At 40.8% G+C, this 25,664-nt stretch overlaps 2 protein-coding genes across 2 annotated transcripts; both read right to left on the bottom strand.

The window, feature by feature from the left end:
- Positions 1-781: 781 nt before the first annotated feature.
- On the bottom strand, positions 782-11,789 carry LOC306972049 (C-Jun-amino-terminal kinase-interacting protein 1-like). Its single transcript, XM_079568494.1, has 11 exons — positions 11,516-11,789; positions 8,127-8,202; positions 7,213-7,785; positions 6,156-6,701; positions 5,420-5,653; positions 4,222-4,297; positions 3,983-4,149; positions 3,574-3,677; positions 3,158-3,268; positions 2,171-2,340; positions 782-1,911 (listed from the first exon to the last, which is right to left on the bottom strand). Exons 1-11 carry the CDS (start codon positions 11,585-11,587, stop codon positions 1,839-1,841), a joined length of 2,202 nt encoding a protein of 733 aa, XP_079424620.1. The 5' UTR covers positions 11,588-11,789; the 3' UTR covers positions 782-1,838.
- Positions 11,790-15,295: 3,506 nt separating this feature from the next.
- cry2 (cryptochrome circadian regulator 2) lies at positions 15,296-25,355 on the bottom strand. Its single transcript, XM_079567236.1, has 13 exons — positions 25,049-25,355; positions 24,076-24,184; positions 23,531-23,673; positions 21,225-21,409; positions 20,932-21,020; positions 20,698-20,838; positions 20,476-20,601; positions 20,196-20,381; positions 19,888-20,039; positions 19,570-19,772; positions 19,298-19,378; positions 17,662-18,143; positions 15,296-16,612 (listed from the first exon to the last, which is right to left on the bottom strand). Exons 1-12 carry the CDS (start codon positions 25,204-25,206, stop codon positions 17,668-17,670), a joined length of 2,049 nt encoding a protein of 682 aa, XP_079423362.1. The 5' UTR covers positions 25,207-25,355; the 3' UTR covers positions 15,296-16,612; positions 17,662-17,667.
- Positions 25,356-25,664: the final 309 nt, after the last annotated feature.

The raw sequence follows: 25,664 nt of genomic DNA, 5'->3' as shown, positions 1-25,664 counted from the left end.
TTTCTCATTGTTGATGGATAGTTATATATATTATGATGCAATTAGTATCTTTAAATTGCTTTTAAGAGGTATCTAAACTCATGTCTTTCACTCATAGCATGACAGAGTGTGACCAATGCGAGAGTGGGGAAAAGTGTCTGTGTTAGAGTTAAAGCTGGCGTACCGGATTTTTCCTCTTCAAACTGTGAATTTTTTAGTTTTGGCTGGTTTATTGTTTTATCTCTGAAGTATTTTGGTTCTAAAAAAAATGCTATGAGACACAGGAGAAATATAATTATGCTATTTTCAATATTTACACATGCATTTTAGTTGTAAATGTGATTTATTGAACAACTCTGCATCTTGCCACAACATTAACATCATGCAGTGTTACACCCAGGTTTTGGTCAGACTGATAGCATACAATAATAACTCTATACAAACATACACTTTCTATACAGGGCATATACTGTATGAGGATGGTTTATGTTACAATATGCCGTAATGACAGATACATATGAACGGACAAAAACTTACATTTCCTGGTGATTCTGAGCCACTAAGATGAAACTATGACGGATAGAATCATAGTTACATCCATCTTAGGCATAACATAATGATTTCTCGAGGTCTTAGTAACACTGGTAACTGGGCTTGGACGGGGAATATTTGTAAACCGAACACAGAGACAGGCATCGCAATACCAGAAAAAAATAAATAAAAAAACAGGCACCATTTCAGACAGTCTTGCAGTTCAGGCTTCATCTGCATTATCACACATTGTTTATGAACAATAACAGGCTCAACTCAATGCTTTTATCAGTATGGCATTTGTAATAAAAAGTGTATTAAGTTTATTATTAGTCTTTTTATTTTTCCCCACATCTTTCTTTCCAATGTCTTTAATTTTTCATATCCTATGAAATGGTTAATATTTCAGGTGACAAAGCAGAAAAAGCCTGAGCTGAAGATGCCACAGCCCAGAGAAATCACTTCAGTGGCCCAGTTCCCCAGGATTCTTGGTTAATGACAGAAATTGCACAGCGTCATTTAGGCCTTGTTCACAATTAAAGGAAAAAGAGCTTTGCATACCTTTGTGAAATAAAAAAATTAAGCAGCAAAAGTAAAATCAGGCACCTTCAAACGTTTCAACAGTAGATTGTCACGTGTAGGGTTTTATTGAACATAGTTATGCTTCGATACTTAGATGAACCCTCATTTGTGCAAGTACTACTATAGTATATTGTTCCTCACCTGACCAAATGATGGGCTTTTATTGCCCTACATTGGGTCACTTTGTGTTATTTTGTACGGTTGTCACGATTTGTTTACTCCACCATATCACACATTACAATAAACCGCACATCATGAAACAGACTTGGGATCATAGACTTGGTCAGTTTTCCAACATGTAAGTGATTTTATTCTTTTTATATGATACCAGGAAGACTAGCTAGTCCATGATCATTTTCCCTGTAATGTGTTGCTTCTGTTAGAAATGTCTGGAAGTGTCATCCAAAATATCTAGTACGTGACTGCATGCATGACACCGTCATTTACGTGTTCTGTTTGCAGAAAGAAGTTAGAATAAATTATTTCCAAATTATAGATTAAAAAAACAATGTACACCTTCATGTCTATAACATTTAAGTACAGACAGATACTATGTCTTTATTTTGGGTAACTTCCAGAGGTCTGACGAGTAACAGCAACAAAACAAGGAACAGTGAGTTGTAGAGTTGTGTCCCAAAAGATAAAATTAAAAATCCATTATGGACAGTCTTGACAGTAGTGTTCTGGTGGTCAGTTTGAGGTGTAAGACCAGGCTTACATGCAGACGCTGAGAAGGCAGTGGGGTCTTATTCAATGAAGATGTCTTCAGTAGGACACGAGTAGCCAATATTTTCCTTGTAGTATTGTTTGAACGCTCGCCTGGGGGGACAGAGTGACCAGAAGAGGAATACACAATCATCACCACAATTTCCAATTATGTATCACTATAAAGGGATAAGATTATTCTTTCCATTTGAAGTGTAAATGTTTTTTTCAAAAATTCAAGGGTATGTCTAACTGGGTGTGAATCTAAGTTTGCTCATTTACAGCCAACAACAAACCTCCACTGAACCGAAGTACAGATAGTGTGTTAGAAATCTAATACAATTTGAAACAATCATGAGAGAAGGCGTCTTACCCCACACATTCAGCCAGAGGCCTCATTGTTGAGTCTGACATTAGGACGTGACAGGCAAAGCGATGCTGATCGGGATGTTTGGTAATGAGCCCAAAATATCTGCTGTGCTTTGGATGGCATCCACAGAAGGAAATGTTCTTCAGCTGGAAGAAATTAAAGCACTGGTCCCCCTGAGACAAAAACAGAGGAAAAAATCTGTACACTTTCCCACAAGTGGTGAATACCTTGAACAAGGACATTTGAACTATCTGCACCTGTATTTGATAGTTTATTGTTGTATACTTTTTTATGAGCTCTTTTTAGCACATACTTTTTCATGGAACTATGTTTAAACTCCCGTGATTTGCCTTTTTAGTTGTTTGTTCCACTGTTGTCCTTCTTTTTTTTTTTTTTTTTGCTAAATGGTCTCAACTAAAATAGCGCTTTTCCACCTACATTAGGCACTCAATGCGCTTCACAGCAAGGATCCACTAACCCATTCACACTCTCATTCATACACTAGTGTTCGCAGACACTGGAGGCAAGGCAGGTGAGGTGTCTTGCCCAAGGACACAACAACAGTGAGGAGGCGGGAACCGAACCCTCAACCTTCTGATCATGAGACGACCCCACTCTACCAACTGCGTTCTACTTATATTTTAAGTTCTACTATTTACTGTTTTCATTACTATTCATTGCTTTTTGTAATTCTTAATTTTTATTATTTTTTTATTATTTTTTTTACAGTTTTTATGATCTAGTGAATGAAGATTATTGTGTGTATATTATATCAACCATTGTCTGGGCAGCACTTTGAAAACTGCTTTGTTTTGAATAAGGTGGATTATGATAACTATTGGCAGTGCACTTGAACTAATGTTACTAAAAGTTTCTTCCAGTGTTTTGCAAATGCTGACCTTGATTGACAACAGAAAAATAGGCCCACATTCACATGTATGGTGAGCGTTTTCATTTTCAACGGACAAAGACAGAGGGTTGAGGCCATACCCGGTGAGCAGACTGGCACTGGTCCTGCACAATGATCTTCACTCCTTTAACGCTGACCTCCAGCACACAATCTGAGGGGGGCTGTCCCGCCTGCCGCCTGTTACACGCCACCTGCAAGACATGGATAACACTCACTGCTGATTAAATGGACAACAAATGTGCGCCTCTAAAGTTAGTCTAATGTCTAACAGACTAATTTTCCATAATCATTCGAAACCTCTTGTTTTCCTCACGTGTCTGATCCATTTTTGAGGTCCAGAAAATTATATTATTGGTCTGTTAGACTTGAAAACGACTGCAGTGAGTATTGTAGTGAATGGTTGTGTTGGTATGAAGCTGTAGTTGTTTACTGTAAGTAGTTTATAACAAACATAGACTTTCAGAGGCAGGATTGCAGTAAATTATTCTTAACAAACCTTATGCATAGCAGCACAGAGCACATCGTTGCCTTTGAAGATAGGCACCTGGACTGACCCAAGGAAACGCACCACAAACTGCTCCAACCAGCCTTCCTTTGGGACTGAATGGGGATATTAGAGATGAATAATCAACATCATCTTAACACAATTTAGAGCACAGTAATAACAAGGTAACATGATAAAAAAAAAAACAGCATGGTAACTAGGTATACATGTACTGAACTGTAGGGCTATGATTAATCATATTACAATGAATAAATTAGGCTGGTTTAATGACCATATAATGACTTTAATTACAATGTTAGAACTATTCAGTAGCAAGCCATTTCCACCCCATTATCATGCTATTATTGTGCTCCCAAAATGTCAAAAGGCTGTGAAAAAGCTGAAAGATTTTGAAGCGTACCATTGTTAATCTCTTTGGACACTTTGACCACATAGAAAGCAGGGAAGATGCCAGTGGTTCCTGTCCTCATGTTGTAGCCCTGAAACCACAGGTCTTCAGACTGGTTCAGGATCAACACAGGGTCATCCGCCTCTAAATACAGTTCATCTTCATGACGAGGAACAAACCTACACACACATAAAAGTCCAACTTAACTCTACTGTCTGCTGTTAACACACATTTAGTGAAGCAAAGATTACCTGTAGACAGCTCTGTGGCTCTGTTGGCGCTCCACTCCGTTCAAAACACAGGAAAACATGCCAAAAGAGCTGGCACCTGGATAAAAATAACGCACACACAGTTACGGTACATGGACTCATCATTACTTATAGTGAGGCTCAAATCTAACAGAAGTTTTGGTCTTTAAAGGCCCTTTCACACCAACGTGATAATTGCCCGGTTGGCAGTGGTCGGGCAGGTTTTGTGTTTGGAGTGGACAGTGGTCTGTGGAGGTCAGTGAAGCCATTTTTGGCCGATTGATTTTGTCAAATTGCCATCTATCGCCGCCGAAATAGGAGCGCTATGATTGGCCTAGTGTTACCGGCTGGTCAGTGAATCAGCTGGAAATTTGAAGGAGAGCTTTTCTACTGTGTTTCTGAGTTATTAAACTCTCTTCCTCGTGCTAATTTTGCAACTAGACGGAAAAATATACAACTTCTTTGTGACGTTAACAGAAATAAAAGGGCGACGGGACTCTCTGAGAAAACAATTCACTCGCCAGAGACGACCACCACATAGCGTTTGAACAGGGACCGAGGCATTTGGTTTACAATTTACAACTAAATGTGTGCTACAAACACTATGCGCAAGCACACTGTGCAGCTACCGGGTTTGGTCTGGGCTTCAGGCCACTTCAGTGTAGGTGTTTTTCTACTTCTCGACAAATAGTCGCCCTGCGCCCCCAAAGAGCGAGAATGTGAATCCTCCTTTAATGGCTGACTGGAGGAGCACTAGAGCTTTAAAAATGTTGTGAGCCACAGAAAGTCAATAAAATCGTTCAGGATCAAAGCCAATGCATTTTAAGCTTTGTGCGTTATGGGAGCCTTTTCATTAAATCATAAAAGAAATCTATTGACTTGTCAGGATGTTTCACTGCTATACAAGAGATACAGGGTAGTATGGGTGGGTAATATAGTTTAAAAAATCCAAGATCCAAGATCACAGTTTTGATTTTACCAAAACTTATGCGATCCTGAAACTAAAGCAGCCTGCTGCTTCTAAACGATCACAGTCCAGTGTGATTGGTTAAATGGGTGCATGAAGATGAACAGAAACAAAACGACCATATAACTAAATTAGCATATCGTCACAAGTCATATATCACAATACAATTCTAAATGTTCAGGTTAAATTGTCATGCTGTTTTTAATATGTAGCAGAGCGTAATTTACTACTCACCTGTTTCACTGTAATCACTGTCTCCTCCAAACAGGTTGAGGAACTTTTTGCTGCGTGGTGCTGTGGCCCTGCCCCCGTTGGACGGCTCCTCTTCTGTAGCGGCGGAGGTGGGTCTGAGTTTGGGATGTTTGTAAAATGTGGTCACCACTTCCCTCCTTCTCTTCACTTCTTCTTCTCTCCTCCGATTCAAATCTTCTTCTTCCTTCCGTTTCCTCTCCTCCTCTTTCCTTCTCTCTAAAATTATGGGCAAAACAAGTCCAGGTAAAAAGCCTTTCCATATCAAGAGAAAGTCATATCTTATATACAGTATGAAAAGTGTTATCAAGACACTTGGTCATGAAAAAGCACTGAAAGGCAAGCATTGGTCTAGTTAGTAAACTCCTGCTGCTTTAATCTACTCTGCAAGATAACAAATACTTTTTATAACTAGCTAACTAACTGCGAAATCTGAAATGTCTAAAACAAAATGCATTGTTACTTTAAAATGTCCAGAGGTTAAATTTTAATCAGGATTTTCCTTTTTTTTTTACGTTGTTTTGACACAATTTGATGTTTAATGGAAAATATGGTGATGAAATGGTGTCACAAAGTATACAAATTCTCTTCACATTGTGCTGCCCTAATTTTCAGTCATCCCTTCTATTACATTTGCATTACATTCTGCATTGTTCTACTGTTCATGTTAAACAAAGCTGATATAATCTTCCCATAACCATCACGTGCGCAGACACATTACCTTGCTTCTTGGTCGCCTCCTCCTTCTTCATCCTCTCCTCCTCATACTCTGGATCCTCATCCTCGTTGGCCGACTGATAAACTGTCTCCGTGTCGCTGTCGTCTTTGTGCTCATTGTAGCTGTGAAAACAGTCCTTGAGGCTAACCAGCTCCAACTGAGCGTGCTCATCCACCACCAGAGTGTACTTCACAGAATCATAGTTCAGCCCCGCCATGGTCTCACTCTTTGGGACAGTCCGGAACACACCGGGGTCCTCTGTGACATTAGTGCTCTGTTGATCTGTTTCTGTAGTTGCAGGTTCTACCCCTTGTTTGGTGTCTGCCTTCTCTTCAGGACAGGCCTGCGGTCTGTTCTTTAATGGGGTGGGCTCTCCCTCGCCGTCCTCCTCGCTGATGTCCGGGTTTGGATTGTAGGACAGAGCGGGCTGCAGGGGTCCAGGCGGCGGCCCTTCAGTGTCTGAGCTCAGGGACATCCTGTTGGAGCCACCCTCACTGCTGGAGCGGGACAGGGCAGGGGGCTGTTCCTGTGTTCTGTCATGGTTTTGGGCTAGTCACAAATATAAAATATAGAAAGATTTTAAATGAGAAAAATAAATCTGTTTGTAGATCTTTTATACATTGTAAAAGGTATTAACAATTATCATGCATGAGGTTCCTTCAGTGTAATGAAATGCCAGATTAAGCAGTAAAAATACCTGAAAAATACAAAGATAATGTAGAAAAAAATCCAGCAGGAATAATCAGTGTGACAAAAAATGCTAAAACTAAGGTATGTACAAACAAATACAAAAACAGATAAAGCGGTCTCAAATGTATCTTTTTCTGCTTTCTAACAAAACCACAAGAATAATAAAGTATTTGTGTGGAAGCTTACTTAAAAGGCTGATTGAAGGCTTTGAAACTTTGTAATCACTGGATTATAGCAAAACGGAAACTGTACAGCCAACTTTACAAAGATTAGATGATCATAATGGTGCAACACGTGAAACCTACTGAGAATATTTTGTTAATGTTAATAAACGTTAAATAAACGTAACTATATATCAGTTTGGTCTTACCTTTCTCGTTGCTCTTGCCGTTCTTCCTCGGCGCTACAGGGGTACGAGGAACCACCATGGCGGGCAGGTAAGGTTGATGGTTGTTGAGCAGGTTGTTAACAACTTTGCCTCCAGCAGCTTTGGTGGGAGCTTTAGGGGCAGTTTTTGTTTTAGCCTCCGCTCGGCTCCTCATTCCAAAAGTCTCTCGTGTCCTGGAGTGTCCATTCTTGTCTTTGTCCCGGCACTTCTCCTCACACAGCCTCGGCCCTCGTCTTTCGTCTTTGCCCGCTCCGTCTTTTGCTCGTGGATCAGTCTGGTTCCTCTCCCTCACCCCACCCCGCCCCACGCCTTTACCCCCAGCCCCGGCTGCTCCCGCCCCCCTGCGTTGACCCCTGGGGGATTGGTTGCTTGCACTGGCAGACCCAGGTCTCTCTCGGACCCGTGCTCGGGCATCTGTTGTGGAAGCTGTGGTGGGTTGGCTGTTTCCTCTGCTGTTGGTTCCATTGGTTACAGGGGGTTTAGGGGCGGGGCGTCGGGTGCAGGGCCGAACTTTGGCCTCGGCTTTGGGCTGTGCCCCTGGTGGTGTTTGATCCCCTTCACATGCAGCGAAAGAAAAGCACAGGCTGGTTACGTATTATATTGAGCAACAAGATGCAGGCTAAAGGATAATCTTTGTTTCAGTCATTTATAAACACATAACAAAAGCATTAAGACCAGTCGTTACATTCAGTATGTTGCATTGTTTTTACTTGATTTGGCTTTCAGTAGAGAAAGTTGAGTGTCCTGATTGGGATGAAAGGAAGGCATGTGCATACTGCATACCCTCCATACAAAGATGAGGAAAACGATGCTGTGGTTGAGAGGGAACTAAGTGGAAAGGCTTTACTGCTAATGTAATGTAATGGTCATCTTTCACAGCAGAGGGCCGTCCTCACCTGTGATGTGCGGCGAAGAGGAGTGAGAGTCTTTCCAACTGTCCTTCTTGCCAAGGGAATTGTTGTTTATAGTGTCCTGGAAACAAAAATAGATGCTGCACATTTCTAATAGAAAAAACGAACAAACGCAAGTTAAGCTTGGGTCAGCTCAAATGAGCCATTTTCAGGCTGTAAGCACTCGTGACGTCAATGCCAGAGAGAGGAAACAAGCCGGAAGTGAGTGATGGTCCTGCTCCTGCCACGATGTCAGAGCGCTGACTCACACTCATAGGCTATCCCATCATGCATCTGCGGTTCCAATCCACCAGTTACTATGGTTACATAGAGAACGGTGTAAATGTGGGCCCTCACCAGATTTAAAAAGCATGCAATGATAACAATCATGTTCATCGTGTTAAGTCAATTGTAAATAGACTGGGAAATGACTAATTCTTGCTTTTTCTTGCTTTTTCTGTGCAGACTTGGCGAGACAAGAGTCAAATTAATGTATTATTTATACACATTTACTTTGGTGATTGTAAATCATTTATCACAAAACCTAATTAACTCCAAAAGCAATGGAAAATCCCATAACATTAAGGCCATGGGGCTATCAGATATGGTATTTATATTTGTTCTGAAGTTTAATCCAACATCTATTTCTACGTAAAAATCTATGTGCATATGACTACTCTAACTCTAACTACCACAGCCGCCCTGGGGTAGACTGGTAGACTGGTAGCCATCAGCTCCTCTAACCACCACTAACCACTCACTCACGCTACATTCACCTAGGCTTCCTGCTGTTCCCAAACAGTCTCCAACCAGGCCCTGGTTAGTGTCTGAGATCTGACAGAATCGGGCAGAGCAAAGGCAGTATAGCTTTTGACAACTATGACAATATCAACATACAGTATGTGGTCCCATGCTGTGCACTGCTTAATCTTTTTATTTTGTACAAATGTTACTTCTTATGTCAAGTGTCAAACTTACTAAACTGTTCTGGTCAAATACATTTTCATAATCAATACACATAAGTGGGTCAGAATACCTAGCCATGCCGTCCTCAGCTGTTTGTGAAGGACACTCCATCATCAACAGTCAATAACAAACATGAATGTTTTATGTGAATGTTTTGTTTTTGTTTGATGTTCTCTTGGAAATTCGAGAAAATTGCATGTTTGTTATGACAAGATCTTAATAAAAAGGATTTTCCCCAGCCGCTAGATTTATGGTGTATTAAACTATATCACATGAGTAGCCATGATTTGTTTCTGGACAGTCTTCTCCGGCTAACGCAACAATTATAGGGCTCCGTTCTCAAATGTAGAAGAAAATTATGTGTAAGCTCTCAGTCGACCAGAGGTTCACCATTAAAGTAAAGGTAAGTGAACTCCTGAAGAACTCTGAGATGACTGAGAGCTTACACAAACTTTAGCCTTAAAGACCATATTTGAAGGATTTTTGAGTGGATCAGTCATAAAGGGTTAAATAACAAATTGGGAAAGAAATCAGAAAAAAGGGTTTTCGATAAACATATTTTCTTTTCTCTTTTTACCTTATCAGCCAATCAGCCAAACACCAGCCTTCTTCATGAAGAACCCTGTTGTACTTTGGCCACTACCTTCCCCATCTTTTTAAAAGCTCTGGTCTAGCTATTTTGCAATACACAGTCCAATAAACCCCTGAACAAAATAACTTGTCATGTCATGGTGTTACAGAGGGTTTAGTTTGGAGCAGCAGCAGAGTAGAATAAAGAGACCTGTCTTTTATTTTAGCCATTAATATACTGTGATCTGTGACTGTCCAGCGAGATTAATGCTACAGCGGAGCTCACAGAGCTCTGAAACTGAAGACAGTGTCTGCCTCAGCATTTTACCTTCTGATTATATTTCAGAGGAGCATTGAGTGACAGACAATCTGCCACGACCTTAATCAGAAATGAAATATACTGCGCACATGAACACCTAATTAATCTGTAGAACCTGTCACTGAAACATATCTTCAAATGTTTCACATGTCGTCTATATTAATTTGTAATATTAAAACGGATAGTACAATAGTACTTAGACTGTAAATATAAAGCTGCATTAATGCAGAGGAACTCATCGCAGGCATTTGCGATATATAATAACATTAATGCATTGATTTGTTTAAATAGCCCTTTTCGGGACACTCAGAGAAGCTTTACAGTGCATTGCATGATTCATTCACTCCGTACTCGTGACAGTGAGCTGCTACGGTGCCACAGATGCTTTTGGATAAACTGATGGAAGCGAGGCCAATCTACGCCATTTAAGCTCCTCTGACCACCAGCAACCACTCACTCCCTCAACACATTCCTAGGTAAAGTGTCTTGCCCAAGGAAACAACAACAATCTATTATTAACAATCCATAATGATCCACTATGAGTGGATCATTATGGTGGTACTTTTTTACTTTCGTTTTTGATAGTCAGCCTGATGATCAACCTGTGAATGAACAGAACCCTGTGAGGAAAGACTATATCTTGATGCTACATGTTTTCAGAGAGTTAACCCGGAGAATGTTTTATTATGAGCTGAAATGTATATTTTTAATGTGGGTCACAGCCACAGGATAGGCTAAAATGAACCATTATCATAACATATTCTGCTCTATTAACTTGTGAGGGGGATTCAATGATATGCATAATCATAAAGGTGTACGTTAAATCTGGCTCAATCTTTTGTTGTTTCGGTCAAGTGAGCATTGGTTACATGACTGTCTTCTCTGATCTGTTGGGGGGCGCTCAAGTCTCTCTAACAGTTACAACCAAGAGCATAAAGAGGGGAATTTCATTATTGCCAAGGCTTTACTGGAATATTTTTTGGAGATCATATTGGTTATAGAAATGCTAAAGCTAAAGCTGGGATGAGGTGAGATGACTGCGCTCTGATCTGGGCTGACACGGTAAACAGGATGCTGCTCATTTAAAGGGATAGACCAGGCCACTACAACTCTTACTGCTGCTGCCTCTAAACAGCATTCAGAACTGCCTCAGGACCACTGCCATTTTATTATACACACAATAGAACATCCTACACTTTGGATTATGTTGAAGACAAACCAAGTGTCAAAATAGTATAGGTTGGCAAGGAAGGCAACATCATCCAGTGTCCTTGAGCATCACTATCGCCCGTAGGAAACATGTTGGCTGCGCGCGACAGGGTGGATTTATGAATAGCAATACTACAGGACATGAAAAAGGAGGCCAATGCAGCTGTTTTTCACAAAGTCACCAGACCAGCTCACATCCCGAAGACAGCATACAGTCGAATAGAGCTACAGAATGTGTTGACACTATCCCAAAACCACTGGCCGACATACACTGACCCATTTTCTGAGCTGATATGGTCCAACACACTGGTCCCCTCCCTTGCGTTCTTACCTGGGAGCCGGCTTGTGGCTGCTGTGGGAAGAGAGCCAAAGTGGTGGGTCTCTTTGGTCGGTATTTGTCCATGGCCGACGAACAGGTTGGTGGCCCGGCGCCCCCCTGCTCCGAGCTCAATATTAGGGGCTGCTCCTCTTCCCGGACAAGGCCTCCTCCTCCCCCACCCACCTCTGCTGCTACCTTCTGCTCGGCTCCCTCTTCCTCCTCAGTCTCCCCAGCATCGATTAGCTCCAGGCTCCCGCTGCGGACACACCCCCTCCACTCCCTAGCTGAGCGCCGATTGGCCAGGGGAGCTGTCCCGTCATCATCAGCATCGTCGTCGTCATGTGCCTGGCAGGGGCACGGGGATGAGAGGGAGAGTTAGGGAGGGAGGGAGGAGGAAGCGTAGTCAGGAGTGACAGAGAGAAGATGGCAGGGAGGAGGAAGTGAGAGCAGCCAATCAGAGGGCAGGGATGACATCATCAGCTGTTCTGCCTGTGGCGTTTTGTGTGAATAGGCCTAATAAACACAGACAGTATGTGTGACCCACTTTGTCTGCAAATAATGGAAGACACACACAGGGAACCAGATGTGCTGCAGTTAATAACCAATATTATGAAGTGTTAAGATGAAGCTACTTGTTCTAAGCTGATATCTAGCTGAATTCAATAATGATTTAAATTGAGAAGAGGAGCTGTTTTTGAATATGGATGTATCTTTTAAACATAATAGACCCTGCAAACGCTTGATTTTAAACTACTTTGAATAGAACTGGATATTGACTGGATATTGAAACAAGTCCGTTTTTTTTTTTAAAGCAATCCGTTAAAAATCACGAATTAAACTGTGTCCACGTGTCAAATTAAATCCTATAGCCCTACCTAGGCTAAGTGGGCTCCAGTGGTCTTCAGAGATTGGAGAGGGTCCCTGGAGCTCAGTCTAGTCAGAGAGTTAGGTCATAAAATATATTATTTGTGCAAATCAAAGAGTAAAACACGCCGCTGGAAAAAGTGCAAAAAACACTCCAGTTGGTCTGAATTAAATGCTTGCTGGCAATTATTTCTATGTAGGGGGTCTCTGGGATGAGCCGCAGCCAATGATAGAAAGCTGCAGACCCAGAGCCGAGGCAGATCCACAACGGTATTATTTGTTAACATATTTTATGTTTTACAATTATATTGTTAGGGTTAGGTTAGGGTTGTTAGGATTAGGGTTAGGTTCTGATTAGGGTTAGGGTTGTTAGGTTGTGATTAGGGTCGTTATGTATGATTAGGGTCGTTTGGGAACAAAAATTACAAGCAATTTGTATTCTGTTCGAAGTTGTGTTATCTTTATCAATCAACAGAAGCACCTAGTTACACTTTCCAAATTTGTTCACAAGAAATATTTTGCTTCTTTGTTTGTTTTTATAAAAAAAAATGTTTAAATAACTCAGTTACTGACTTCTCACGTGCGTTAAAGTAGATCAACATCAACCTTCCAAAAAGCTGATCGGTCTAGATCCGCTTTCTCCAGCAGAGGGCGCATTATCACGGTGGATCTGCAGCTTTCCCATAGTCTATGTCCCCTACTCGCAGCAGCGAGGGCTTCAGGGTTAAAAAGTATGAAATCACAGAACCTTGACTATAATATATTATATCATATATTATACAGGCTTATGCAAAACGTAGCTGAGCAACGTAGCAAGAACAGCGACATCGGTCTATTACTGTTCTTGCTCTTATGCCATAATGTACAAAATACAAAGTAGATAATTAACGAAAATATGCTTAACTTCGCTACCTGGTGAAACTGTGAACTATTAGCTACTAGCTGGTTAGCTGTCCCAGATCTTTCTGCAAAAGCCTCAAGAAGCGCACAAAGTAAAGAAGCACGTACACAGCTCTTACCAGGTCGTGGTCTTTAATGGCTGTCAGTTCAGACAAATCATCATCTTCAAACTCTGTTAGGCTGAAGTCATCTGTCAGCCTGGAAAATATTGGCAATACGATTGGTAATACAAGGAGTGACCGCGATAACGTGACACAATGACAGATCAGTTCGTAGGAGGACATCTAGTGGCGAAAGTGAAGATTGTAACTTCACCTTATTATTTGTCTATTTAGACTTTTACTTTTGATTTATTTTTTTCACTTAAAAAACGTCCAAAACATGAGTCATGACTTATACCATTTCTCCACTTGATCCTCCAGATCTCCCTCATCATCTTCGGGGTCCATGTTGGGGACAGCAGACCACCCCAGAGCTTAGATCAAAGCAGCATCTGTCTTTAGATCTGATACTTTGGTGCTATGAATTACTTTTAATGCAGCACTTAGCAAGAATTTTGCATAATAACAAAAAGGTAAAAGACTGCGATTTAAAAGCCCTATGTAGAGTAGTCAATAATCCAGAAAGTGAAAGATCTTCAACAGGCAACATTATGATTTTTTTGGCTAATATCAACATCACCAGTTTGGTTTGGCTGAAGTCCATCAGAATCCGTCACTCACACAGTGCAGAACTTTAGTCCAAAGTGCCCATTGGAAACCCTCTGGTCATCCTTGTTTATGACCCTACTGCAAAAGTAGTCCAGGGGATCTGTGGAAGCGGCTATGCTGACTCTCCACTGTGTAAAGGTATATGAACGAGGAAATCTTTGTGCTTGTGCAGAAGGTCTCAAATGCCCTCTCTATTTTCAGGATTGGACCGGGACAGCAGCTCCTCTGATCGATCAAACTACCATTAAGAGCCACTTCCTCCGCTCAGCACACAGCCCCGATCTGTGGGTGGACCTCCGTGTTCACATCAGTTCTTAAATACATCTGTGCTCCATGTAAGAGGCATCCATGCCAAAGCCTATTTACTTACATGATTGTAATATGTGACATTATGCTCTTTGATCTGGTGCTTGGCTTTATTAAATGGCACTTGGACAGAGGAAAGAATGCTCCTGTAATCAACAAGAAATGGTGCAACCATGTTATAGAAAAATGAAATTAATTTCTTTACTTCTATACTAATGAATACAGTATATGTCCACTTATCCCGATTCTCTCCCTGCTTTTTTTTCTAACAGGGCAGTGTCAGATATCAACAGAGCAGCAGATCATACTGCTCAGACTCGTATCTTTTTCATCTGTCGGGGACGGGAAACATTTAGAAATATAAAAAAAAAAAAAACTTGAAGTCATCTGCATTTGCTTACTTTGTTGAAATGTATAAAAAGACCCATTTAGTCATTTGTGCCGTTTGAATGAAATCTGCTTTGTGTCTGTTAAATGTAAAATGGAATAGACTTTTCCCATGAAAAAAAAAACATAGTTCTCAAAAACCCATAAGCAGTTTTATTGAAAATAAACTTTTAGTACAATACAAAACAAATAAATAGCCACATACTGTATCTCAGTCTTAGACCTTCATGCTGCCATTACACGGAATGTACAGTCCTATACAAGCAGTGCAGGGTTGTAAAACTGTTGTGTACTTTATGTACAAAATTTTAAGAATAAATGGTATACCATAATATTTCTTTACAGAGATATAAAAAAAAAAGTGTCCCAGAAAGTTATCCCACCAGCTTATTGCATCTCCTGGTGCTAGATTGAGGAGTTCTAGTGGCTTTATCAGAAAACATGTTTGTGAGAAGTTACATTATAGATCTTTTCACATTAATTCAAGGGTTTTAATGGAAAATACAAGTTAATCGTGCTAATTTTTTGTGTGCCAAATGACTACAATAAGGAGCAACGGTCAAAGGTTCTTTTAATTCTTTAAAGTTAAACTCTTTTTGAAACACAGTGGTCCGCAGATCACTACATGGTATCAATAATTCATGTTACAAAAGCCAGTCAGGTAGAGGCTTTACACAGTTATCCTGTAACTTTAAGCAGAAATATGGAGCTTATGGCAGATTTTCAAAAAACGCCAACTGGACCGGATTGGTTGACTTGAAGACATTTTGCTTCCATCTTCAGAACTTCCTCTTGAACACACCAGCTAGCAATCTATTGAAACTCTGGGCTTGAAACTGAGTTGGTTTTCTTAATCACCAAAGCTCAAGGGATTTGAGCAGCTGGGTTTGGAGCAGTAGAGCCTTGGTCATGCAAAATGTCATCTGCATACCCTCTATAATGACGTAAGCATTTCGCTTTACATATTACCAAAGTGCAAAGAACAATGATTGTCACAAATATTAAAAAAAACAAAAAAAAAACAAAAAAAAGTTTTGATCATGTTTCTGTGGTGTGCAATTTGTACAAATATTTAGTGTGCATCCCAAAAATGAAGATGAATGGGTTTACCCGCCATTGACTGACAGGAACATTGATGCAAAAAAGCATTATTTCCTTAACATGATTTGTGTTATAGACCATGGGGTGTTGTTTATATCTCTGCCTCTTCCAGCTCTTTGTGCAGGACACTGAAGCTCCCAGATATTTCACAGGCAGCAATTCCTTACTCACCACTGTAGCCTGCACTCGTCAGTAACTAACTGGTCCTCACACATTTTTCAAAAAAACTCTGCAAAATATTTGGAGTACACAATGTCAATTCCTTGACATTCATTCCACAAAAGCAGCATATTTCTTGCCAGAGAAAATATGGCAACTTCCAATATCCATCGACCGTCTTTCATCTACACTATGCAAATTAATTATACATGTATATTTATAGAACATTTTTAGTTGTAAATATAAACAGCTCTTGCCTCTGACTTGTATTTACAAAGATTCTGGTAGCAGACTGCTACATTTTCATAGAACTGTGACGCATAAAACCAAAAAATATTGTGGATACTGAAAAATAGGACAACGTTGAATACAGCCTCAAAAATGCAATCAATAAGGTCTGTTGTGTTTGTCATTCCTTTGAAGTAAATGGAGTGATTTTTCTGGAGCGTCACAGATTCTATGAAGACGACATTCAAAGAGGGCAAAGGGGCAAGTTCCAACCTACCACATCAGCTCAAGAGCCACAGTGCATTTCATTACAGTTCCTCATTCAGCTGAAACGTGAAGGGAGTATTCTTGTACCCTTAATGTGCAGTCGTATTTGTATCTCCTTCTCTGATGTATGGCTTGGGTATGGTGCGTTTCTTTTGGAGCTGAAAGAAGAGTTTCATTCTTGAGTCTTCTGTAAAAAAGAAAAAAAAAAGAAAAAGTAATGATAAATTCATTCGTACAAATACAGACACAACATATCATCCCAACACATAAGCAGAGCTCATCAGATAATGGCTTAAAAAATTCACGATGATATTGGTCAAGGACAGTTTAGTTATTTTATACATCCACATGTATTCTGGTCAGTGATATTGGAGCCCGTACCACAGATTTTACTGGTATAGGGTATGGGCAGGTACCCAAACGATCACAGAACCGATACCATGTACAGGTTCAGTACTTTTTAAAATAAACACAACAGTAGTACTGCTGTTGAAATAAATGTGGCTAATGAAGTTTAAATACTGTTTATGGAGGCTCTGCAAGATCGAAAAACTCTAATAATTACAGCGACTAAAAGGGCTTAGCATCTTCATACAGGCTTCACTTTAGATTTTATTCACACCCCGTGATATTGGTCTGAAATCAGTATCAGAAGCTATACTGAGCCCAAGTATTCGATTGGATTGGAACAACAAAAGCACAATGGTTAAAATGTTGTAGTAAATTTCTGCTGAGGAGAAGCTTATTACAATGCTGCACTGATGTCTATTTTGGTGCTATAGACACACAATTGTAATGAGGAGGTAAATATCACTGATAAATCAAATTAAATGTATTGTTTAACAGGTAATAAGGCAAAAGTCATTTGAATTGTGCATATATTGTGTTGGGGGGGTGGGGGGGGGGCTTGGTGGATTAAGCTGTTCTTCAAAATCAATAACCAACAATAAACAATAACAACTTGCGGCCGACGGAGTAGGTGGCCACAAGTTGTGGCGACCAAAGTACTTAACTTTATTACCAGAGTAAAAGTGCATTACATAAGTATTTTAGTTTTAAATGTGGTTATGGTTAGGGTTAAGGAGAGGGATATGGCAATTTAGGGGTGTTGGAAGAAAGAAAGAAATCTTACTGCAAGCTGTAACTTGGGAAAAAATGATCCACAAATAAAGGCTATATTCAAATGTCAATTATTGGCAAATTCTCTATCATGTTACTTTAAACAAACTTAATTACCATGCTTTACTGGTGAAGTCCCATAAACTCTCCAGACAGTTCCTCCTCCATCCTTTCATCGTCCTGCTCCACGTCCTCCTCCATCGCTGTACTGTCCCGGGACCCCTCGTCTGTCCTTGTGTCTCCTTCTTTGGCTACTGTGGCACAGTTCTGTCGCCCCCTCTGTCTCTGGGTGCGGCGCGCCTTACGGGCAATGCTTTTCCTTCTGGGGCCCAGCGAGGTAGCGCGACCAGGGCTGGGGGCTACATTTGGACTCAATGACGCAGGAGATGCGGGTTTGGACTGAGCTGTGGCAGGTTCAGTGGAGGTGGACGATATGGTGGCAGGAGGCTCATTGTTTTGGCCGAATGAGGTGCAAGGTGTCTCCTCCTGGGCAGCCGAGTACTGGACATCGTTTGAGACGGACATGAGACCCACAGTGGAGGAGTCTGGAGCTGTGGAGCATCCTGCTGCATCGATGTCAGGAGGATTGGATGGAGAGTCTAAAAATAAGTTATTGACAGTTCCATTATGATGCAATCCAGTTTTCTTTCAGTCCATTTAATAGCATTATGGTTTCAGTTCCTCTGGTGCAAGGTGTGTGAAATTTAGTTTATTGATATTTTCCAAATTAATTTCATGCTGTGCAAAGAACATACGAAGGAAACTATGAAGCACACTAGCATGCTTAAGTGCATAAAACTACTACTGAGACTGCTGCCCCCGCGACCTGGTCCCGGATAAAGCGGAAAAAAATTGATGGATGATAAAACATTTATCTAGTTTCCCCTGGGCTGACATTTTTTGTTAATAGAATTGACACTTCCCTTGTGTAAAATTATAAATAACACTTACCACCGGCATTATGACATCCAACTTAAAGCAACTCATGCCCCTAGAGGCCATAAGCACCACTGCACGTGTTGTAGCATGTTGCGTTTTTAATCGTCAAACTCTAACTGTCTGTGAGAGTAAATACTACGCTGACAGAAAATATAAAGGGAGAGAGAGAGATTGTATATCCAATTAGGGCGGCACGGTAGTACAGCGGTGAGTGCTTGTGCTTCACAGCTAGAAGGTCCGGGTTCGATTCCCACCAAGGACGGGGCCTTTCTGTGTGGAGTTTGCATGTTCTCCCCGTGTCTGCGTAGGTTTCCTCCGGGTACTCCGGTTTCCCCTACCACTAAAAACATGTACAATAGGCCAGGATGTATGAGAGTGTGTTTGAGAGTGCGCATGGGGGACGACGGATGAAAATTAGCCTAAGGCTACAATCCGGTGTGGCTTGTTCATTAACTTGCACTGTCCCTACCAAATAAACCATAAATAAATAAAAAATAAAATTACACAATGAAGATAATTTTTTTCCACTCAAACTTGGCAGTAAATACTGTTTAAGTGGCGCGCTAGCCCGCAGTTAGCTTTGTCCGTTAGCCTGTTAGCTTCTTCTCCGTGATTCTACTAGTGTGTATTGCGCCTCTGACCCGGTGCAGGGAAAGCTGCAATTGTGGTTTCTTAGTCCCCGGAGGGACTAAGAAAATTATTTATTAAGGTAAACAAGTTACTTAGTACTGCTTTAAAATTTTGCAATTCATGAACTTTACATATGCATTGTATTCATTCATGAACAATATTCACAACATTTGTTAATCCTTACCGGGGCCACTGCTCGTTTGAGAATCATCCGTCATTGGTGGCTCTGCTTCCTCCTGGATAGTTGGTACGGATGCTAGTAAGCCTTAAAATGAGAGATGAAGGTTTAAATATAGTGTAGCTGGCACAAAAATAAACTTGATGAAAACTACAAATGCCGTTCTGTTTTTTTTTTTAAAGATCAGTTGCTCGGCTTCTTTTAATTGTCAGTAAAAGGGAGAAAGAACCAGTGCAATATACAGGAACAGCAGGGTAAGAGTAGTTTTGTGGACTTACTGAGTCCTCTGTAGTGGGACAGTTGTTGATAAACTTGTTTAATTCTTTCAATGTTGAGCCGACTGCCCTCAGCGTGGTTTATCATTGGTTTGGGATAATGCACGCCCACTATACAGTTGGCCGCCTTCTGGACTGATTCCGGTGCATTCCAAGGCTCATAGATGTAGCGGTTTGGGTAGTCCTTCAAAATTGGGATATACCGCCTGCAGAAAAACAAATAAATAAACAAATAATTATACGCAAGGTCACATTAATAGTGAACGTCGTTATTTAAAATGGTAAAATATCGTTTTGTATATGCTGCAGAGGTCTATGCACCTGATGTAGTCTCCAGTCGGGTCAGTTCTTTTGCCAAAACCGACGGGGCAGTAGCAGTGGAAGAACTGCTGGAAGAAGGCACTGCAGGACAGCCACATCCAGCTGCCAGCGTTCACGCTCCAGTCAGCATCCAACAGTAGCTCCTCGAACACCTGCATGGACACGCACTTTTTACATAGGGCTGCACAAGGAGTAAACTTCAAATACTCGATAACGGTTTTGAACATATTGTTTTATTTATGGAGGTTTTCCATAGCTATACGGTGTGACTTGCACAAACAAATAATAATGTATTGTAGCAGCACTACCTTCATGCCACTTTCCCAGCTGATCCACAGGTCTCCTCTAGTCAGAAAGCAGGCCACAGCGTGTCGGGCCAGATGGTGAATCCAGCCCTCCTGTCTCAGCTGGGTCATGATGGCATCAATCCAAGGAAAACCTGTCCGACCCTCAGCCCATTTGGCCAGAGCCTCTGGGTTCTGGTCCCACGGAATCTGCAAAGCATTTTAAATAACACATTGTGGTCAACTGTGTCAAAGTTAAGTACCTCAAATGTAAAAAAAAAAGGTGCTATTGGGGTTGACCTACCTGAACACAAATGGGGTTCCCTTCCATGCGATCAAAATTGGGATTGTTGGTGGCAGCTGTGTAGAAGAATTCCCTCCACAAGAGCTGACCAAAGAGGGACAGTGGAGGACTACAACGCTTCCGCAGCTAATGTGAAGGAGACAGTGGTAAGGAGAGTTTTACAACGAAATAACACCAAAGCAGAGAAACAGTGTTTAACAACACTGCAGATCAAGTGTTTACCTTCATATAAAGCTCCCTCAGGTTGTAATACAGAACGCGACAGGACAGACAACCAAAGCGGAGGTATGGACTGAGCCCTGTGGGGCTTGCATACAGAGAGCAGGTGCTCACCCGAGGGTGCTCAATACTGGCCACCCAAACCTAGAAGCCGAGGAAACCAAACCCTGTTATTGACATGTTCCATAACCGTTATGTATAAAAAAAACACTGCGATAGTGAATTATAAATGGCAACCTTCTTGTCCAGATGTTTGTTGAGTCTCTCTAGAGCCTCTGACTCCCCTCCGTGCCACACAGCTGTAGGCAACCCCTGTGTCCGAAAACCTAACCAAGCAAGCACACGAATCACAGTAATTCAAGAGGAATATGTCCATAATGTGCCATAAGGCTTGAATGACAGTACAATTTTAGGAACTTTTAGGCATGTCTCACACTCGTTAATGCTTATAATCACATGTACAAGTAGCTGTGCCATTGATCAATAATGGAGTCATCAACAAATAATTAAAAAAAAGAAGAGACATATACCTAGTTCTTCCAGTGAAGGTATATTGTAGAGCTGGTCGTGGTTGTCAGAGATTTTTGTGTGACACTTGTCCATTTGCTGCTGGGTGATGGATGGCAACGGTCTCCGGGGCAACTCCAGTCTGCTCACAATCGTCTGAAAACGCTTAAATGTCAGAGGAGGATTGTTGTTGTTCATCTCTATGACCCTGCAAACAAAAAAGACACACAGATACAGTAATGTGAAGTCATGCACACACATTAAATAAAGAATCAACAGAATTACAAGTACAGTGCTACAACTTGTATTATGTATTCTGTTTCTTAACATACAGTAAGTATAGGCCAACAGTGAATTCCAATAAACAACAAAAGCAGGTTAATAGTCAGGTTGCACAAAGAAGTATCAGGAATACACTCAAACATTACTCTTATAAATTCCGAATTGTGACTGTCAAACTATACACATTTCAGTTTCAATATTCGGCCAGCAGTTCTTTTAAAAGTACATTTATATTATTATATAGATTATTATCAGGTTTGCAATACATAATTACACATTGCAATACATAATTACACATTGCAATACATAATTATTTCACCGATTTGCCGAACTTGCACTGATCATGTCTCAACAGTCTGCTCTATCAATTACTACAACTGCGATACATGGCTCATGATAACAATAACCTCATGACATTAATGATTAATCGTAATAATAATCGTTAGTTGCAGCCCTAATGTTCAGTGTGTGCGTGCGCGCGTGTGTGTGTGTGCGTGCACTTCTGTATTTGTCTTCATTGTTGCACAGTCTTGATGTAAATATTTGTTTAAAATTGTTAAGACCCCAGGAAGAATAGCTGCTTAATTGAGTAGCTAATGGGGATCTTAATAAATGAACATAAACATTAACAAGGCAATAAATAACCTTTTTTAACATTGTGACATTATTAACATACTGTATGCTTCATATTTTGATGGAGCGTGAAAACAATCCTTTGTGTTTAATACACATGAAATGATTAACATTTGTTTTCACGTGCATTGCTCCTCCTTAAATACATAAGTAAATAATTGATAATTGACTAACTCATAGAAAATGAGCATGTTGATACTCACTTCATTTACATTAAATACACAAGAAGTCCCAGTCCAAAAGTTCCAAAGGGAATAAATTAACCACAAGTTAACATTATAATAAAACATAATTTATTTGTGTGACAATGTTTGGTCCAAGTGCTTAAAATTATAGTAGTGCCCTCAACTGTCCTGAACGCACTCTTGGCCATTATTGGCATCTATTGACATTGCAAACAGCAGAGCACTGCTGCCTCATGAATGTGCACTATGTCATTCACAAACGCATGACATCATCAAAGGTATCAGTATCAGCTGAAAAAGTATCATATTGTGTCACGAACTACTGATCTATTGCAAAATCTATAAACGATATACATGCACTCCTAATTAACAGTGGTTTGCAGAACTTATTGGTCAAACAGAGAAGCTGTATTTATAGGTCTATCTTATACAACCAGCCCAAGCCGCGCTGGATGCCGGTTGGTGGATTTGTAGCAGTGTCTCACATTCCCTATTGGTCTGTTCACTATTACAAATATAAACTCAGCTGAAAGCACACACACACACAAGCTAAGCCCTCACACGCACACTGCCGTCATTCTCCAGTTTATTATGTAATCCCAAGGTGTAATACCAGCCTCAACCATATACACTAGCATGTACATGGCAGCACAGAGCAATGCTTAAGATCAGGCCTTATGGTAATCTGTCTGCCAGCACATATTCAGCCACCTGACTTCAGCACATTGACTGTAGTGTGACAAGCTGCAGTTTCACAAGAAGGTCACTAGGGGACTCCGAGCGTAAGCTCAGTGACGTTGCTCAAATAATAATATTTTAGCACCCATACACCCCCACATGCACGCACACACACAGCAACTCCACAAACCAAGATAGAACTTGAACAAAAACAACTCCACATGAATAGCTGCCACATAAATTCAATAGTTCTGTTAGCAGACTACACAAAAACAGAACAGTGAAATTAAGATTATTTTGAAGGAATAAAACAAGAGAGCCACTGTCCAACAGTTTTCCATCGCAAACTATGATACAAACAGGGTCAGTAGTGTGGCTTTCCACCCTTTATGTTTAACACCACCACTATACTATTTGACATCAACTATAGGCAATGTGAAACATCTGACCGCATAAATGGAAATGCATAACTGTTTGATTGTTTAACAATATAAGAAATCTCAATCTAAAACACAGGCCTTAATAAACAGTGAAGTAAGAGGTTAACAAACCTGTCGAGGTTGTAGAGTGTGTGGGAGTTTTTGACCACAGTCTCCACTCCAAACTCTTGAGCCATTTTGATAATGGCACCATCTCTCTCCTTCCCATAAGGCTCCGGGTCATACTCAAAGGTCAGCCGTGACACCTTCCACTCCTGCACAGAAATAAGACAAGACAGTATTAAAAACGGTAATATGTGTCAGTATTGCACAATAATGAGCAGTTAAATTATAAAGTTATTCTAAAGCCAAGAGGTGTTAGGGCTCGTAAACATAATAGAAATACCCAGTTATTTGATGATGTTCAAGGTACTTAGAAATCGGTTTGTGACTTGAAACACTTCACGAGAAGTAAGTAAAAAGTAAACCATAATGTATATTTTGAGAAAATGTTGGACATTTACACCAGCTGCATCCATGATAAACATTTATTCCACAACTTCAGTTGCTTAAATGTTTATGGTGCTATAAGCATTGTCCAATTCAAATGCATTGGAATTAGGAAATATGATCAAGTATTCACTAAACACAAACGTACTAAAATAATAACAACAAACCTTAAAAAGTCTGGGAAACACGTCAGTTGGCTGGCCCCTGACGACAAAGAGCCTGGAGTTGAGTTTTTTCAAACTATTGTCCAGGTCCTCCAGGGCCTCCAACAGGAACCTGCACAAATATAAAAAATATTATTGCTACTATATTGGACAATATACTGGACATATCTTGACAAAGAGTACCCCAAGCCTCATCTCAATCTCTCAGTCACCATGATCAACTAAAAACTAAATAACATATGAAGAATGTTGAGAATAGCAATGCAATACCATGTCAAAAATGCTAGAATGCTCATTTGAAATCTTTAAAAGACTGGATAGTGTGTATGTTGAAAAACAGAGGGGTTTAGATTGTTTACAAACATTGAGGGGGAAAAAAACACTGTAGCTGCATCATGTAAATGAAATCCTGTCCACTGTCCCCCATCACCAGGGAAACCATCAGGGACTGCAGAATTATTAACGCATTCTCTGCAATAATTTATGCAGAAAAAATATGAAGAAGGGAGTGTGCTTTTATAATCCGCCATAAAGCCTAAAAAAGAAGCAATAATCTATTCTGGTTACTTTCCCACCAAACGACGCCCTCAGCGTTGAGAAGTTTGGCGATACTCCCTCTATGTTGACACCCCTCCCTCCATTTCACTCACTTCACACAAACAATGTGATTATGCAGTGTGTAAGGAATGTCCAGCTCCATAACTGTTCAATTTACAGTTTTTTTTTTTTTTTTTTTTTTGACGGGTCAAAAGATTGGTCCACGAGTTAACAGAGCTAGCAGGCAGGTGTTTTGGGTTCATGTTTGGGTTTTGCTTTAGCAGCTAGCAGCTAACAGGCATGTGCTAAGAGGGCCCAAAACATCGACTGTACGCGTCAGCAGATCTCTAAAACATAGCAGATTGAGATTAAGTACGCAGCTACTACGCTCCACATATTCTCCTTGACCATTGTTGAAGGGGAAAAGCCAGTAACAAACCTCCATCTGTTAATCCCAACGTTAGCAGCGCCTGCAAACCATGGGTCCAACACATAAACACAGCGCACTGTGTCCGCTCCATTCAGGGCCTCTTGTAACGCCGGATTATCGTGCAGGCGCAAACCTTTGCGAAACCAGTGCAACGAATTCACCACCATGACCCTCTTAATCCATTCCTGAAAAAAGAGAATATATAGTCCACTGCCAAATCTGTCCAAACACGGGCGAAAGCAGACCACGCAGCAATCAGACTCTGCAAACTTTTCGGGCTGTCAGAGAGACTAACACTAAACGGGACGTGGGCAGCCAGGGGGCGTGGTCAGCTCGCGGTGTCTCTGAGTCTGTCTGTGATTGGCCAAACGGAGCAGCATCAACAGGAATTATAAAACACAAGCGCCTTCATTGGTCGATCGCGTTACAGCACAGAAAGAGAGAGAGTGGCCATGTCACGTTTAGACAGAGCAACGATCCGTGATACAGCTGCAGCTATTCTACAGGCTAGTAATTCCTGCTGGAAGTCAACTCTGCGCAACGTCTGTGTTATACAAGTCTGCTGCACCAGACAACTGCAGAAAAGAAGAGTTTATAGTTCAAAGACATGACATAAGGTCTATTT

Source organism: Gobius niger (assembly GCF_951799975.1).
Source record: "Gobius niger genome assembly, chromosome: 12".
In the NCBI taxonomy this organism is placed as follows: Eukaryota; Metazoa; Chordata; class Actinopteri; order Gobiiformes; family Gobiidae; genus Gobius; species Gobius niger.
This window is presented reverse-complemented; position numbering and strand designations above follow the sequence as displayed.